Source organism: Diceros bicornis, chromosome 5 (genome assembly GCF_020826845.1).
Source record: "Diceros bicornis minor isolate mBicDic1 chromosome 5, mDicBic1.mat.cur, whole genome shotgun sequence".
Lineage (NCBI taxonomy): Eukaryota > Metazoa > Chordata > Mammalia > Perissodactyla > Rhinocerotidae > Diceros > Diceros bicornis.
In genome coordinates, this window is record NC_080744.1 from 12,047,435 (window position 1) to 12,065,895 (window position 18,461).

Consider the following 18,461-nt stretch of genomic DNA (forward strand, 5'->3'; position numbering starts at 1 on the left):
TTTGGCTAGAGAGAGCAGGTTTTATTGGGACTTTTTTTTTGTCTTTACCTATTTTTGTTTCTAGGTTACCAATTTTTCAGCTCCCAGTATAAGTTATATGAAGCAAAAAAGAAAACCGAAGGAACTGACTCAGCACCACATCATTTCTTGGGTCCCAAGGTTCCTGGTGTGTGTGCCTCATTCTCTCCACCTTTCAGAGGCTTCTTACGTTTACAACGTCCAGGGGCTTGGTTGTGCTTAGCAGGAAGAACCGGGAAAAGTACTTCTGCTCTATCTTCCCCAGAAGCGGAAGTCTCACAACTAACTTTCAGGAAACTAACACTTGATAAGTTTTGGAAAATATTCATAATTATGTTAAAAAGCTATTAAAATAATCTTTCTTTTTCCAACTACAAATCTGTGTGGGACCAGAATTTGCCTTATATATTTCAACAAAAACAGACCACCACAAAATAGAGTGCAGAAGCAGACAAAAGAATTTAGCTGACATTAAAGAGATTTGCAAAAAGGAAAAAAACCCTAGTTTTCACACCAAATATTTTGTGTAAAAAAATTATTATTTTTTATAAAAGTATATTATGTATATTAACATATATGACTTTATTAATTTTAATAAAATTTTATATTAGTTAAATTATTTTGTATTATATTAAATATATATTTATTATTTATATATTTATTTATTTATTTAATAATATATATTTATTTAAATATATATGTTATATTAAATAAATTAAATAAAATTTAATAAAAAACATCTTGGCATTTTCTCAGTTTTAATTTTCAAAATTTTAAATTTCAATAGATATAACCCACATAAATAATTATTGAGGTCCTCAATAATTTTTAAGAGTGTAAAAAGGGTCCTGAAACGAAAAAGTTTGAGAACTTGTGAGGTAAGGAAAACTAATACTATAGGAAATTCTTACTTCCTCTCCCAAGAGTTGTAGCTCTGGTTTGTGAGCATGCTGTCTAGTGTCTGGTGTCAATCCAGGCGGTATCCCTGGTGTTGTTGGAAGGACAGCAACATATTCTTGATTGTCACCCATAGCAGGAATTCCTTGCAGTATTCTGCAGTGTGATTAAAAAAAATAAATTTGTTTTTTAAGTCATTGATAAAGCAAAAGATGTTTGCTCTCATTTCATATCTCTACTGAAATAAACAAATTGACGTTTGATATCTGTACCAAACAGAAACTGTGCAGAAGTCAGATTATCCAAAACGGGAAATAATTTAAAAATAATTCATGTTTGGTTCTGAATACATTTCAGTAGTGAGCTTTATGATGGTTTTGTTTATTATATTGGAATCATAGATTCACCCTATGAAAGCCTGATTATAAAAGAGGTAAAAATTCTCTCCCCTCTGATCACTAACCTGCTCCCCACTCCAAGCTCACGGGAAACAGTTTCATTTCTTAGACTGAGGCAAAGCGTCAGCCTAAACAGAACTGCTTTCTCACGTTAAAGTTTTCTCTTCTTGATTTATATCTTGCCAGGAGGAAGAGAGAACTGTTACAGCATCAGGTCTTCCCTGTTAGGCTACAGACTATGTATATATATAAGGATATATACAGGAGGTTCAAAGCTTATCAACAAAAGCCTTAATTAAATCAAAAAGATGAGGTAAATCAAAATTTGAAGGCAAAACGTGTCATTAATGCCTGACTTACAGACTGCTTGAAAATAAACTTTTGTGCTGCAGCACTTACTGTAAAAGAAATATAAATGAGTATAAATTGGCCCTACACAGACTATATAACAATGTCAATTTCACATGGCAGTATCTAGAGTCAGTGTTCCCTCTAGCTTTTTGGTATACCATTATATAAACAGACAATCATTTTATGAGCCACCAAATGTTAAGACTAAGCACACACACACCCAACTGACTTTAATTACTTCATAATATGCCGAAACCCTCAGATCCCATCATACTAGCTCTTAAAAAACAGGCCCACCCAGAGCCTGGCTGGAGAAGGTAGGGCTTTGCCAAAGTAGAGTCATGTGAAAAATCTTCCTATCTCACCCAGTCAACATCTGAATTCGAGTAGAAAATAAAGCTCAACTCCCAACACAGTGAATACAGTAGACTGCTACTCGACATAAAATCCACCCTCCTTCTAATATGCTTTCCTTCTGAGGATGGAGACGTAAAAACTTTCCTGCAGCCAGTGTCCTCAATGTGATTTAGGATACGCTTAAGCAGATGCACTCACATACAACTTGGAAGGAAGAAGGTTCTGATGTTTCTGTTGGCAAGCAGTCATGGCAACGTTGAGTTCTTCTGTAGCAGTGTTCCAATTACTTCTTTTATAGGTTGCCTTTTTTTTTTTTTTTTTTTTTTGCTAGTGAGCATATCAAACAGACATAGTGTGGATTCAGAGTCAAAAGTGGTGACAGTAGAGACCACATGATCCCTGACTCAGCTAAGGTGCTATGTTGCCAGCATTGTCTTCTAGATTTCCCGCCTTCTGGACTATGCCAGAAGGAGCAGCAACCTTGGCAGCCAGTTAAGCATGCTGTGTGAGTCATCTCTGTAAGCCCTCCCTACCTAGGGCCCATTTTTCCAATCTTTCCATTGACTTTGTAAGCATTGAATTCCCATTACTAAATCACTTTTTGTTTAAAATAGCCAAAAATATTTTGGTTTTCTGCAACTAAATTTTGACCGATATATCCAGGGAAAACAAAAGAATAGGGTAAGGTCTATTGGCTAGAATAATGAGCCAGGAGACTATATACATCAAGATCAGTAAAGTATTTCTAAGATCAGGGAGGAGAGGGTGACTTAAGAAGCTACTTTGAGGCACTGCTGTGTTTTTACCTGACCCTAAGCCAAAAACAAGGTAGTAAGAGTCATTCACATCTTATTGTCTTTTGCCCTTTCATGTTCCAATAGCTCACTAAAGAAATAGAAATTGTGGTTGGTTGGAAGGAAAGTGAAAGAAGTCACTGGACATTTTAGAGTGCATAGCTCTAGCAGACATGAATGGGCCTTAGCAGAAAGGCTACCAAAGTTAGCAACTGTTCCTGTATGACAAAGATGAATCACTGACTTTGAAATTTTTCTCCAGATTTTGATTTCCAGAGAAAAGAACCAATCCTTTCTAGAGTTCTACTCTTTGGAAAACACCACCATCTCAGTGGTTCAGACTGAAATCTCTTCATCTCCAACCTCTCTGTCACTCCCAACAGTAATGACTTGCCCTGTTCCTTCAGCCTCCAGAATGTCTCTCCTGCCATTACATTTTCTCTCACCTGAGTCCCATGATAACGTCTTTGCTGGTCCCTTACCTCCAGACTCTCCCTCCTCTAATCCATGCTATATACCCCTGCCAGAGGTGTCATCAGTCACCCCCTCTCCTGCCCCTCTCCTGAGACTGGCAGTCAGGGTCCTCCACAGTCTGGGCACCATCTACCCTACCAATCCTACTTCCCTCCCCTAACACCCTGTCCAACTGCATTCACTTTGCAAAAAGGTGTCCTAAGTGCTGAGACTACTATGGGGGCAATAAAGGAGACAGGCAAACCAAGTTACAGTACAGTGTGATTATGGAAATGATTAAAACAGGCTTTCAGATTCAACCTCTCCGTGAGACCTTTACAAATGCCCCTCTGCCCATTCAAAATTCATCGTTACCTCCCTAGTTTTCCTGCTGCATTTGATCTGCTCTTTCATTATAAAATATACTATACTTTATTCTGTATATCTTTTCCACAGTAGATCATAGGCTGGTTTAGGGGGAAAAGTGATTCTTATTCATTTTCTGTCTCATATGGATGCAAATGTAGTAGGTACTGAATAAGTATTGTTGAATTTTGGCTGACCAAGAAAAGTCCCACAGCCAAAGCTTGTCCCAGACCTATCCTGGGGAACTGAGAACCGTGGGTCAGCAAGATATACCGCAGTGGTTCTCAAAGTGTGTTCCCTAACCAGCATCATTATCATCACATAGGAACTTGCTAGAAGTGCAAATTCTTGAGCCCCATCACACGCAATGAATCAGAACCTCTGGGTGTGGGGCAGAGCCCCACCTGTGTTTTAACCAGCCCTGCAGGTGATTCAAATGCATAATGAAGTTCGAGAACCACTGACGTACTACAATCTTTCCTAAAACAGCCTGATAATAAGTATATCCCGGGATGCTTATTAAATCTACAGCTTTCCAGATCCCTCCTCTGGAGATTCTAATTCAGTAGGTTCAGGATAGAGCCTGAGAATTGATACACTTATAAAACACTCCAGGTGGTCCTTATCCTCAGGGGAAACCTAAAAATCACTGATATAGTGGGAAGAGCTAGTCTTTGGAATGAAGTTGAACACCAGGATTTAAGCCCCAGTTTGGCCACGTGGGGCGCTATGTCGAGTATGTCACTTTTCCCTCCTAAGTGTCTGTTTCCTCGTCTATGAATGGCAACGGTGATCGGGTCTTTTAGGGTCTAATGCTTAGGTATAATATGTGTGAAGAGTTTGAACATACTACATGCCCAGTAAGTTGTTGATATTACAATCATTATTGCTATTATCACTGAGGGGATTGAATAAGGAAACAAGCCCACCTCTCTCCGAGTGAGTTCAAACCTCCTTCCCAGTCAACATCAGTCTCCCATGGCGCCAGAGATATAAAATGTACTTCTCATTGTAGGTTGCTGTCAAAGAAGTTTGGAAAACCTTTGCTCTAAGCTGAGAACACTCATAAAACATCTCTGCACACATCTTCTGTGAGTTCCACAAAAGTGACCGTGAGCTCACTTCACAGGGTGGACCGTGAGTTCCACCCTGTGAAGCTTGGAGAAGCATTCTGCCTCGGGCAACACTCTCCTCTGCTTGGTGGTACTCTAACAGAGAAGTTTCCCCATCACATCTTCCCTATCTCTTCCTTAGCAAATTTCCCTTGCTTCTTGGAGTACCAAACCTGGGTGAGGCTTCGCAGGGAAATTTTAAGAGTGCTCATGTACAAAAGTTTAGCCAAAGTAATACTACTCCAGACATTTTTTTTAAGTGTTTGCAGCAAGCCACTAAATTGATTTCACAACCCACTTATTGGGTCACAATCCACAATGTAAAAAACAGTAACTTACAAAGAATGTTGTTTGAAAAGCAAGTTCCTAGGTCTAGAAAACACTTTAGGAGTTCATCTTCTTGAAGATGCTAATCTACAAATAATTTTCTTTAGTATAATCTTTAAAATCTGGAGCAAAGGTAATAAATACTTTTAAAAATTCAGGGATTGTAGTCTTAATAAAATAATAAATCTAAAGAAGAATAAGAGTATAACTATATAGAATTTTTTTTTACAAAACATGATTGGGGGGAATTTTATTTTTAATCATTGTAACTCCATTGCTACATGCAAACAGTGACATCTGGTGGAATGACATCGCTTTGCTTTAAAAAAAAATTCCAGCTTTCATATGTTGGCAGTTATGAAATCAGATAAATTTCCAAGTAATTCCTTTTTGGGTGTATATCTGTATAAAAACAAAAATGTACTAATCTAATATCTTATCAAACATTGATAGTGCATACTGAAATAACTTTTTGTCATTCCAATCTACTTTTTAAAATATGTTTAAGGCTTACTTAGGTGTATGGAATATTTGTTGAAAATAGATATAATAGAAATCTAATTGAGGTTACTATTGTTTCTAGTTCTAACTCTGCCACCAACCGTGATTTGGGGTGTAAAATTTTGCCTCAGTTTCCTCATCCACAATATGAGAAGGTTAGGCTAGGGGAAGGCTAAGGTCTCTTACAGCTCTAATATATGTGCTTCTGTCACACCTATCACCAGCCAGACTTCAAACAGGGATTAAGTCTTATGCTCTTTGGCATAATGTCTTGGGTCATTGCCTGGACTATGCAGCAAGGAACAAGACCCAGTAAGGGATGCGGATGGGGCCAGGATTAGACTTGACCATGGAGGAATGGCAGACGATGCAGGAGATGGGGATGGTGGGGGAAAGTCAGCCCCAGATACCCACACTGGAAGGAAATGTAGACCAGAAGACACAACACAATGTTTCAAATGCAGTGCAATAGACCACAGGTGGTGGGGCACTACAAGTGGCATCAGAAAGGCCTAGCATGGGACAATAGCACATTCTAGTGGGGGCAACCAGGGATGGGGAATACAAAACCAGGCAGTATTCAGCGAAAGCTTTCAGTAATTAAGTAATTAACACCAGGGACATCTCCCACAGTTAGGCAAGGCCCCAGACCTGGCCGAGGACTCAGAAACAGGATTTCTATTCCTAAAAGGGAACAAGCAATATAAGATAGAACCCCCACTCTAATATAATCAGAAACTTGCTTCCAAAATTGGGTCACAATGGGTCAAATATAAACCACCAAGGGTGAGGAAAATATGCTTATCTCAGTTTATTCAACTAGAGCTTGTCAGATACTTCCTAGCTTATATCAGGATTGGTTCTGAAAATAAAATGAAAGTGAGTATTCAGAACAAGGTATACAAGAAAGAAATGAAAGGGTCTTTCACAAGTTCACAAAACAGTGGGATATAATCTCTGGAGGCATAATGGTTCCGTTTGTGTGCTCCGCTTTGGTGGCCCAGGGTTCGTGGGTTTGGATCCCAGGCACAGACCTACACACCACTCATCAAGCCATGCTGTGGTGGTGTCCCACATACAAAATAGAGGAAGATCAGCACAGGTGTTAGCTCAGCAACAATCTTCCTCAAGCAAAAAGAGGAAGATTGGCAACGGATGTTAGCTCAGGACAATCTTCCTCACATAAAAAAAAAAAAAAAAAAAAAAAAAAAAACAGTGGGATATAATGCAAACCACATTTAAAATCAGAGACACCTGGGTCTGAGTCCTAGCTTTTATCATATATGGACTTATATATGGACTAGTTACTTAATCTCTGAACTGCATCTTCTTCGTTTGGGAAATGGAATGATTTCATCTACTATATAGAGTTGTTGTTAATGCTGAATTATATAATAAATGCATTTCAATGCATTTTCTATTAGATAATTTTCTGTTTTCCTATTCAAATATCACTATCCTATTTGGAGAGTTTGGATAAAATCTTTCGAATAAAAGCACAGTTTGTATAGTTGATTTGTAAACTATAAGAAGTAGAAATAGTAAGTCAAAACAATTACTCATGTGCCTGTCTTTCAGTTTTAAAATAAAAATCCTTAAAGGAATATAAACTGTCAAAACAACATCTTTAACGTCATTTTTGTAAGATGTATGTATATGTAATATACGTGCTTGCCCAGAAAAAAGCCTAGAATAATCTTTATCATATAGAAAAACCAATAGGAAAAGGTCAGCCTCTAGTACAATAGTTTTAACAATCACAGAGAAAAATTATAGAGGCAAAGTTTTCAGATCCTGCCCCATCCCACTCCCAACACCTTTCAGGATTCTGAATAACTAAATTAGTAACATAAACCTGCATCTTCTGTTTCTCCTACTTAAGATCTAAAAGTAGTATTCTAATGCCTCCAAGATGAATAGCCAAGAAATGCCAGGTAAATCTATTCAGTACTAACTTTGGGCAGCCAGAAACGACCTATCTTCATTCAAAGGTGAGTACACAGAAAAACCCAATACAAGTTCTATGAAGAGTCTGCAAAATATAAGAAAAATATATAGCAATCAAAAATTTATATGAAGAACATCCTTTTGAAAAAGATTTATTATAGAAATCAAAAAATATCTTAGAAAAGATTTGCTTTGTTTTGGCAAGAAAATTTTTTAAATGCTTTCACAAAACAAGTAACAAAAGTTCACATAAGACAAGACTTAGACTTTTCTTAAGAGATTGATAGATTTAAGAAAGAATAAGAAAAATGCCATAGCACTATTAAAATGGCAATCAGAAGGAATTTTTTAAATTTACACCTCAGAAAATAAAACCATTGATGTGGAACAGAGGTTTGAGAGATGAATGTAATCAAAGAGATGATAAATGTAAAGGATAGATAATGAAGATCCAACATATGGCTAATTGATATTCCTGAAGAAATGCACCAATAAATAGAGTGGAAACACAACTCAAAATAAAACAGAAAAAGTGATATCAGATAATGATATAAACAAAAAAGACAGACAAATGTTGACAAATATGACAGGTTATAGGAAATAGCAAAGAAGCAAAAAAGAGAAAGAGAATACAAAATAAGATGACAAGAATAATACCAAGTACATCCAATATGACAACAAATGAATATGCAGTGATCCAACCTATTATGGGAAAATGCATTTCTAATTGGTTTAAAAAATATTCAAGTCTATGCAATCTACAAGGGACACAACTGAGAAAGATTAAAAATAAAAGAAAGGGCAAATAGATACCATATAGATAAGGCAAAAAATAAGACAAAGTAGAGTTTCACTTTTTATGGATTTAGTGTACAATCTACAATGAAAACAAAAGGACCACAGTTAACAGTTTCTTGAATTTCTTCCCACATACAAAAAAATTTGTTTGTATATAGTCACATATCTGTTTATATATTTAGTTCTATCTCCTTTTACACAGATCTCTACCTCATTCTTTATCTCGAGTACAGTGCATCCCATCATTGGATGCCCGATAAAAACTCTTCTACTGACGGACACTTAGGTTGTTTCCAGTTTTTAGTTATTACAAAAAGTGACACAATGAACATCCTTATGCATTTATCTTAGTAAATGACAGTCATCAGCAAATAGGTGGTATTTAAAGCCATAGTACTGGATAAGATCACCTTGAGAGTGTAGGTAGAGGGGAAATATGTCCTAGGACAAGCCCTTGGCACTCCAATGTTTTGAAATCAACAGACGAGAAGACACCAGCGAGAGAGACTGAGAAGGCATAGCCAGGGAGGCAGGAGAAGAACCAAGAGAGAAAGCGGTCCTGAAACACAAGGGATAAAAGTGTTTTAAGGAAGAGCCAGTGATCAACTGTGTCAAATGCTACTGAGAAGTCAAGATGAGGACCGTGATATCTTAAAGCAAATCTGATCATGTCATTCTTCCTCAAAAAAACCCATCAATGGCTTCCCAATACACTGTGAATAAGAATCTCTCCCCCAAAGATAAACTAACACACGGACAGAGAGAACTGTTTGGTGGTTACCAGGGGCAAGGGGGGTGGAGGGTGGGTACGAGGGGTGAAGGGATGCATTTATATGGTGACTGACAAACAATAATGTACAACAAAAATTTCACATTAGAGAAAAAAAAAAAAAAAGAATCTGTCCCCCAAACGGTCACACACACACCCTCACATACACATGCAGGGCATATATAAAATCCTACATGACTGACCTCCCACCTCCTGTCCAGCCTCGACTCTATCACTGTTCTCTCATGCTGGACTTCTTTCTAACTCTCAGATGGGTTCCAACTGTCCACAGAAGAGACTCTGAATCTTCAATGTGTATATGAATCATCTGCCTTTCTAACACATTCCCAGCTGAAGTTGATGTTGCTAGTCTGTGGACCACACTTTTGAGTAGCAAGAATCTAAAAAGCATTCTTTCCCCTCCTCCTAGCTATCTTCCATTCATTCTTCAGGTTTCAATTTAAATTTCAGTTCCTTAAACCTCCCCAGGTAATCAGGAACTCTTCTTACATGTTTCCTTAGCACTCTGCATGTCTCCATATTAATTGTCACATTCACCATAATTGATTCACCACCTTTCTTCTCTGCTAGCCTCCAAGTTCCCCAAGGGTAGGGATTATATTTCTCTTGTTTGCTGATGCTTCCTAGTGCCTAATTCTACGACTGCCACATAGCGGGTACACAAAAAAATATTTGTTGATTGACTTAAGTGATTATTCAGATCTGTATTTCTTGAAGTGGAAAGATATATAAAACATAATGAGTGTTAAAAATCGGGTTACAAAACAATATGTACATAGCATTATCCCAGTTTTGTTCTATATGATTTATTATTTGCATACAGAAAAGTCAGGAATCATATATTTAAGAGCATAAACAGTAATATCGCTGGATGGCAAGATTTTGAGTAACTGGGAGGGGTTTTTTGTGCATTTTCTTGCATCTTTGCTAAAATATTGTATTTTTACTACTATTTTGTAACAAAATAATAAATCAAATTAAACATTGAATTCTGACACTTAACCTTTGGTTTTCCTGTTGTTGTTGTAGTAGTTTCTCCTGTCTTAACGGACAGAACTAACAGTCTGTCCACATTTTTTTTAATGTGACTAGAAATTTCCCTTGTAATTTGAAGCTGAGTTGAGTCTGGAATCTATAGCTGAAGCCCTGCTTACACCAGGAAGCCAGCTATACGGGGTACCTGACTTGAGAAGGTCAGCCAAGGTTTGTAGGATAGTATTTTTGCCAACTCTCTACTGATGATGGATTAACAAAATACACAAGCAATTTTACATAGACAAATCAGTGAAATAGAATACAAGTTCATAAATAGACTCAATAACACACTGGAATTTAAGGTGTGAAAACTTGGCATTTCGAATTAGTGAGGAAAAGAGGATTTATTGAATAAATGATATTGTGCAATTGGCTAGTCATTTGGGGAAAATAACAATGCTTACTCTTATTATCAAATTAATTACAGGTAGATCAAAGATTTATTTTTTTAAAAGAGAGCCATAAAATTTATGAGAATACATTTAAATTTAAATATAGAAAAGCCCTAAGAATGACACCAAGTCTAGAACACATAAAGAAAATGATTGCCAGTTTTACTACATAAAATTAAAACTTCTGTATAGCACTAAGACATCATAAACAAAACTGTAAAGCAAACAACAAAGTAAAAAAAAGTCTACAATGTATATGACAAATAATTAAAACCTTTAATATAAAAAGATCACTTATAAATCAATAAGAGAAAGATGAATGATGACTCAACACAATATGAATTGGTAATTCTCAAAAGGAGAAGAGCAAATAGCCAAGAGACATCTAAAAATATGCTCAACCCTACTAGAAATGAATAAAAAAAGAGAGATTTTTTCTCATCAGATCAGGAAAATCAAGAAGACTGACAATTAGTAGTTTCTCAAGGGTGAAAGGAAATGAACTGTGTCACAAATTGTTGATAAGAGTATAAGTTGGTATACTTTTTGTGGAGAAAAAGCCAGGAATATGCATCAAAATTTTTTAGCCAAAAAATTTAATAAATAATGCCACACTTGGGAATATTCTTACATTGCAGTTTGGTTAAGTTAGTGAATATTATGAAATAATTTAAATGTTCACACATAATCTTGAGTGAAAAAATTCAGTCTATAGAATGCCATGTAGAGTTTAAACACATGTACATACAAGAGATGTTCAGAAGGCTGTTCACCAAACTGTTAACATTAATCTGTATTTAAATACTTCTAATGATTTCCCCTATTTTAAAACGCAAAATATAAAATTCCATGCTAAGAATTCTAACCAAAGGCCTATAAACTTCTCTTTACAGTACAGAAATTTTAAAAGTAAAAATATGATCAATATGGAATATTTTTATAGTTCTCATCAAAATTGCTGTTTAGCAAAATAAACATAAGTTTGAATAGTACATTGGTATTTTATATAAACTTAACTATGTACCCATGCTATTCCACTGAAATATCCTTGGTGTTTGGCACAAGTAACAATTACTATATGCAGAATTAGGAAATCATTAAACTGTATAACCACAAGTATTATTATGCTTTGTAGTTAACTGTTGATTGCACAGAAAAACCAAAAAGCCACCAAGTAAAAGGATATTCATTTTGTGTTTACAGTTGCTTTTCTTGAGAACACTTATTAGAGCAGAAAAAATTATACATTTCTCCAAACTTGTAGGCTCAGCAGACAGATATATTTTGAAAAGGTTAAGCTATGTTTAGCAAGGTAATCCTCAAGAGATGGATGCCAGAGAATTAAATATTCAGTACCTAAATTAACTTCTTATTTGGTACTTAGGAACAAATTGCCAAGAATTAGCATCATCAAATAGAACATTTATTGACTCTCTTGGAAAAAGAAAGTGAGATCTACTTGAAGAAAAAAAATTTTAGAACTGGAAAGAAAACAGAATTTTTAACACTTTGCATGAATAAAAGAAGCTGTAAATCCTCAAAATGATGCGTGGCTTGCAGAGTGCTCATGGAAATGACTCAAAATAGTAGTTTCATGACTCCTAGATTACATTTGTCTTTATACTCGCAGCTTTAGGCTTTTAAAAGACATGCCAAAGAATGTCACACCAACTGCTATTTTCTACCAGAGATACTGGAACAGTTTTGAAATTTCTAACATTCTTCATGTATAATTTTTTTCAAAAACTTAGCAAACTGACTGGATAAATTAAAACTGAAAGACTTAGATGTATAAAATTATGAATAAGAGAAATCCTAAAAAAAACTTTTTGCCTAAATAGAAAATAAACATGAGAATGACCTTCTTTAGGGATTCAAATTGAATCTCATTGTGATTACTAAACACAGGGAAACCAGATGCTTTAAAACCACGAAAGAATACAGTAAAGGATTAGAATTTTTACTACAAGTCAAGTTTGAGGAAATGGGCTCAGAACATACCATGAAAAGAATGGTAAGTAACCAATAATTTTGTGATAGTATAAGTAAAAGTGATCTTTTAAAATATTATTCTCATTTATCTAGACGAGTTAAAATATAATACTGAAAATATTTCTCCTTAAATTTATCTTAATAGTTAATATTTTTAATATTCTTAAAAAGTGCAATACATGATTTTTCAGGATTTCCACCAGTTCTTCTGAAAGGTGTTCTCAATGAGCAAGTGATAGCACCCCCAAGGGGGTGAAAATTCGTGCCTTGGGGGGCGATAAAAGGTAAGTCTTTTTATGTATAAAACACAGATACAGTGCCATAAACAGATGTACAGTATATCTGGGGTATTACAATTTACTGGGGAGGGGCAATTAGGAAAAAAATGTCTAAAAAGCCTCCTTAAGGAGGTGATAATGAAAAAAAGTTTGAGAAAAGCTAAGTTAGACACATCTGGATTCTAATCACTATCCAGAGATAAGAACTTGGGCAAGTATCCTGATATTATGGAGGCTAAGTTTCTTCATGAATAAATCAGAAATTACGACTTCTCCCTTACAGTTGAATATTTCAATAGGAAAGATGCAAAGCACACAGCACAGTGCTAGGAATATAGTTACTGCTAAATAAATGTTAGCCCCTTCTCCTCTCTCCTGTCTTTTGAGGATGCTATAAATGATATACCCTCCACAAAAGAATACTCAGATTCCAAAGGAAAGTGAGACACAAGGAGAAATGGAAGAAACTCCAGAGGCACTGACTTTTGTTCACGGTCACTGGACCCAAGTATGCCCAATGATGGTAAAATCTAAAAGACTGGCTTCAGCTCCCAAATCTGTGATCTTTTTAGTTGTATGAGCCTGGCGAAGTTGCTTGATTTTTATGAGCCTCGATTTCCACATCTGTACTCCACAGGGTTGTAATGAAGAACAAATGAGACAATGTATGTGACACTCTTTGGAAACTATAAACCACTAAACTAAAGTTACCTTACGACAGGGCATGGTTCATGTAAATAACGGCAGGAAATGAAGACACTGACCTAGACAGTGTACGTCCTGGGAAGGAATGGAAAAGGATGAAAACTGCTCCTCTCTAGTGTCCAAGAACAGAATCAAGTCTCCAAAATCTAAATCTCAAAGGCAGAATGTCTTTGACAGTTTAAATCAATTTTAAAGCAAAACTACCAGTGGAACTCTTACCTGTCTCTTTGCTCTTCATCTGTCAAGGGATCGCCTGAGAAAGAGGTTCCAAATATTCCCCGCAGAGGACGGTGACCTTTCTTGTCGGCTGTATGATATACTCGAGAAGCCAGGCGCAGGTCAATGGGCAGCTCCCGGGCTGGGACAGTGGTGCACAGATTGTGAAGGGTAGGAGTGGAGCAGTCTTGTGGAATTCTGCAACAGAGAAAAGAAAAGGGGTTTCTTTTATCATTTTGTGGTCTTTAGATATAGAACACATTTATATTGACAGTTTAGTTCAGGCTCTACAAAGGAATAAAAATGTAGGAGAACAGATTTAAAACCCTGTGATCCAGCTATCCCACTACTGGGTATCTATCCAAGGAACCTGAAATCAACTATCCAAAGAGGCTTATGCACCCCTATGTTCACTGCAACATTATTCACTATAGCCAAGAAGTGGAAGCAACCCAAGTGTCCCTTGACTGATGATTGGATAAAGAAGATGTGGTATATATATATACAATGGACTACTACTCAGCCATAAAAAAAAGACAAAATCATCCCATTTGCAACAACATGGATGGACCTGGAGGGTATTATGTTAAGCAAAATAAGCTAGAGGAAGAAAGACAAACACCGAGTGATTTCACTCATATGTGGAATATAAACCAACACACGGACAGAGAGAACCTGTATGGCGGTTACTAGGGGCAAAGGGGTTGGGGGGTGGACACAAGGGGTGAAGGGAGGTATTTATATGGTGACTGACAAACGATAATGTACAACCAAAATTTCACAATGTTATAAACTATTAAGATATCAATCTAAAAACTGTAATAATGCTTTATAACAAATTTAATATCACAATTTCAGACCATTGGCCAGATCGTCAAAGTCATATATCCAACTGCCTGCTGAAGATCTCAATCTACATGTCTTACAGATATTTCAGAATCAACAGGTCTAAAAGCAAACTCGTTATCATTCCACCCCAAACCTCTCCTCTCCTAAGTTCTGTAACTCAGTTGGTGACACCATATGCAACCATCATGCATTTCTCCTTTGCTACTCTGCTCAGATGCTAATGTTCCTGAAGAAGGAGAATACGGTACTTTATTCATTAACTAGCATCAACGGAACCCTCTCTAAGTTAATGTGGTGTCTTCCTTCCCACTGTGCTAGAACTTGCCTCTCTTCTGCCTTTCCAAAGGAGAGAAGAGGGCATGAAGATCTGCTTTCCTAACCCCCAGGGTCACTTGCCATCCAAGCAACAAATACTTACTGAGCACCTACTATGTACCAGACTCTGGCTAGGTGATTTACAAACATTTTCTCTAACTCCCACAATAAACCTATATGAGAGGTATTACTATCCTTATTTTGGAGAAGGCTTATTTTGGATAGGTTGCAAAATTAGTGACTGGCTACTAGGATCTAAACACAACACTGCTGACTATAAGCCAAATTGTTTTCCTATTAATGCCTGTTAATGACCCCTGAGGTGGAAGTGGCCCCTATCCAGTACTACTCCATCCCTACCTGCCTCCTAAAGCTATACTCTTAACATTAACCAAATGATGGCTTTTCCATCAAATCAAATCAAATCAACTTTAGATCGTGTTCTCTACGACCTCCAAGCCACAGCTGACAGTATTGATGATCCTTCTTGAAACTGTTCTTCCTCCATGAGCCTATTTAAGCCCGCACTATTCCAGCTCTCCGTTTACCTCCCCAAGTCACCATAGTTTAACTTACTCACTGGCTTTTCTTTCTCCATCTCCCAAACTGGGTATGACTTCCAAAGTTTGAACTTCTCTTTCTACATGGAAAAATCATCTTCCATGTTTCAGCTATTTCCTCTGTGCTGAGAGCACCCAAATCTCACCTTGGGTGTCACTATCTCATCTAGATTCCTCATCTTCAAGATACAGAATGCTTGGGGCCGGCCCCGTGGCTTAGCGGTTAAGTGCACGCCCTCCGCTACTGGAGGCCCAGGTTCGGATCCCGGGTGAGCAGTGACGCACCGCTTCTCTGGCCATGCTGAGGTCGCGTCCCATGTACAGCAACTAGAAGGATGTGCAACAATGACATACAACTATCTACTGGGGCTTTGGGGGGAAAAAATAAATTAATTAAAATTAAAAATTAAAAAAAAAAGATAGACACAGAATGCTGGAGCCATCTTCAACTGCCTTTTCTTCACCTACATGTCCAGTGAAAAACTCAGCTTCTCCCCTGCATGGAGTTGCTCGTGTGTTCCTTCTCCCTCCTCACTTCCAACACACTCCAGTCAAGGTCCTCAGCACCTCAGCCTGCATTAGCAAGGGTCTGCCAGTTGGGTTGAGCACTGCACTCTCTGTCTCTTCCCTTCTTCAATACATCCTGCAAAATTCTACTGTTACCCCAACCCCCTAGCCTCATAAGACATTAACCATAACCCTGCTCAGAACAAGCCTAACACGTTCTCTTTAGCTTACGGGAAACCACAGTGAGAGGAAGGAGGAGATAGCTGAGACATATAGTTGAAACCAGTTAAAACCAGTTGAAGGCAACATGGCAGCTGACTTCACCTGACGTAGACCCCACAACTCATTATATGCTCACTGTAATACATTACCATGCTACATAACACACCCACTGGCGCCATGACAGTTTACAATTGCCATGGCAATGGCAGGATATAACTAAATGAGGAAAGAAAAGAGGTGGCACCCTTGCTCCCCAGAAAAGCCTGCCCATTTCCCCAAATAACTGTGAATGTTCCTCCCCTTCCTTACCTAGATCCCTTATAACAGCTGCCTAATCACCCCAGGAGCTGAGAAGTTGATTTGTGAACATAGTTCCCACTTCTCCATTCTTTGGCCATTGAATAAAAGCTTGTGCTGTTGAACACTCACCTTCGGTTTCGTTTCAAATCAGCAACACCAAACAGGGAAAAACCCTCTGCGGAAGAGATGGCTTGTGGGTATGAGGCCCACCCCCAGGCTCCTCCTCAGAGCTCCTCCGAATGTGGGTTGGAGTCCCACCGGAGTGACGCAAAATTGGTAACACTACCACTTTGATCTTCTTACATACTCCTTTACCCAGTACAATGGTTCTTTGTTGCTTGCTGCATCCACCTAACCTCCTCTCTCCTAAGTCCTCTCCTCCTCGCATCTGGCCCTATTTCTAGCATAGTGGTCAAGAGTACAGAATCTGAAGTCAGACTGCCTATGTTCCAATCCTGTTTAAAATTATCACTTGGCCATCAGCAAGTCAATTTCTCTATGCCTCAGTAAGTTGGCAATAACAACATTGGTGCATCCTGGATAAAGTTGCTGTAAGAAAGAGAGGACTGAATGCATTCAGAAGAGTGTCTCTTACATGGCAGATGTTAGCTATTCTTATCAGTCTCCAGGAAAAATCACAAGGCCAGCAAGACCTGTCCGTTCCTTCAGTTAGGGATAGAATGCTGCCTATCCTTTTGTCCTTTTGTCCATGTCTAAACATCCTTCAAACAATATCTCCAGGACAAACTTCCCTGCAAAATTTACTTTTTTTTTTTCTTTTTTACAAATACCTCTTTTTATACATTGCCCTATACTTGTGCCGCCCATTCTGACCCTTTATCTAATGGGTTAACGCTGGTCTGTCCACCTACTGCTCCGTGTGTCTGGAGAGTAGTGTCATATAAAGAGTACAGACTTTGGAGTTGGCTGGGCCTCGATCAGAATCTCAGTTCTAACTCTTGCAAACTGTATCATTGGCTTCTCTGAAGGTGTTCTATAAAATGAGAATAGAAATCCCTAACCCTTGCCTTTGTAAGAATTGATATCAATAACAGTTCCTGGTCTGTGGAACTCTCAAGAAATGCTTGTTTTATTTTTATTGCTGCTGTTAGTAATTTTCACTGCACAGCACCTAACGCATTGCTAGGCATGATATGTACGTTCTTGAATCACTGAAAGAGAGCAGTTTATCTCATTTCCAAAACAGCACAGGGCCCAACAAGATCAGGACATTAAATTTACACATGTTTGAGTGTGGGGGAGAAAAAGAGAGGTAAATTTAAAGAATTTGGAAATGCCTGAGACAGAGACCTAACTGGTGGAGTGAAAGTGGGTGGCCAAAAATCCAGGGATCCCAGGCACTCTGGGTTCCTAAGAAAGGACTGAAAAAAAGAAGGGAGAAAAAGGTGAGCTCTGATGTCAAGCTCGCCTACATCATCATTCTGTCTGGGACAGGTCCTGGCTAGTGGAATGTACTTGAGATTACATTACAGATTTTTTTTCCTTAAAAAAGCATCACAACCCATCTGAAATTCCTATGTTCCCATCATTCTCTAATAAAATAGATCTGCCAGTGAGTATCCCTTGGTTATTGAACTAAATAACACTAGGTTTTCAAGAGATACCTGAATTGCCAAGAAAATAATTTAATTTGGGGGCTAGTCACTGGTGAGAAAAGTTAGGTAAAAAATTGATTAAGGAAAAAAGAGCAGTGAATAAAAGATTTCAGAAACATTTTTCCAAAATTCTCTTTTACTATACAATTTTTTTAAATATCAGATTTTCATTCCTCTGCATCTCATTCTTATTTCTCTCTAATGGAAATTTCTGACTTCGGCTCTAATGAATTAACACAGTACTATATATATCAAAAAGATCTACAAATATTTTTGGCATGCTTAGGAAAGGCTGTGTGTTTTTACAGCACCCTCTCCTTAAACAGGACGATTTGTCATTCTTTGAAACACTAAGACATAAAAAA

At 37.5% G+C, this 18,461-nt stretch overlaps 1 protein-coding gene across 1 annotated transcript in view; it reads right to left on the minus strand.

The window, feature by feature from the left end:
* TTC6 (tetratricopeptide repeat domain 6) overlaps positions 1-18,461 on the minus strand; it is a 194,293-nt gene that overhangs the window by 117,093 nt on the left and 58,739 nt on the right. Inside the window, exons 5-6 of the mRNA XM_058540688.1 lie at positions 13,731-13,925; positions 930-1,071 (exon numbers count right to left, since the gene is read on the minus strand). Coding sequence (XP_058396671.1) covers positions 930-1,071; positions 13,731-13,925 — 337 coding nt within the window. The remainder of the gene's footprint in view (positions 1-929; positions 1,072-13,730; positions 13,926-18,461) is intronic.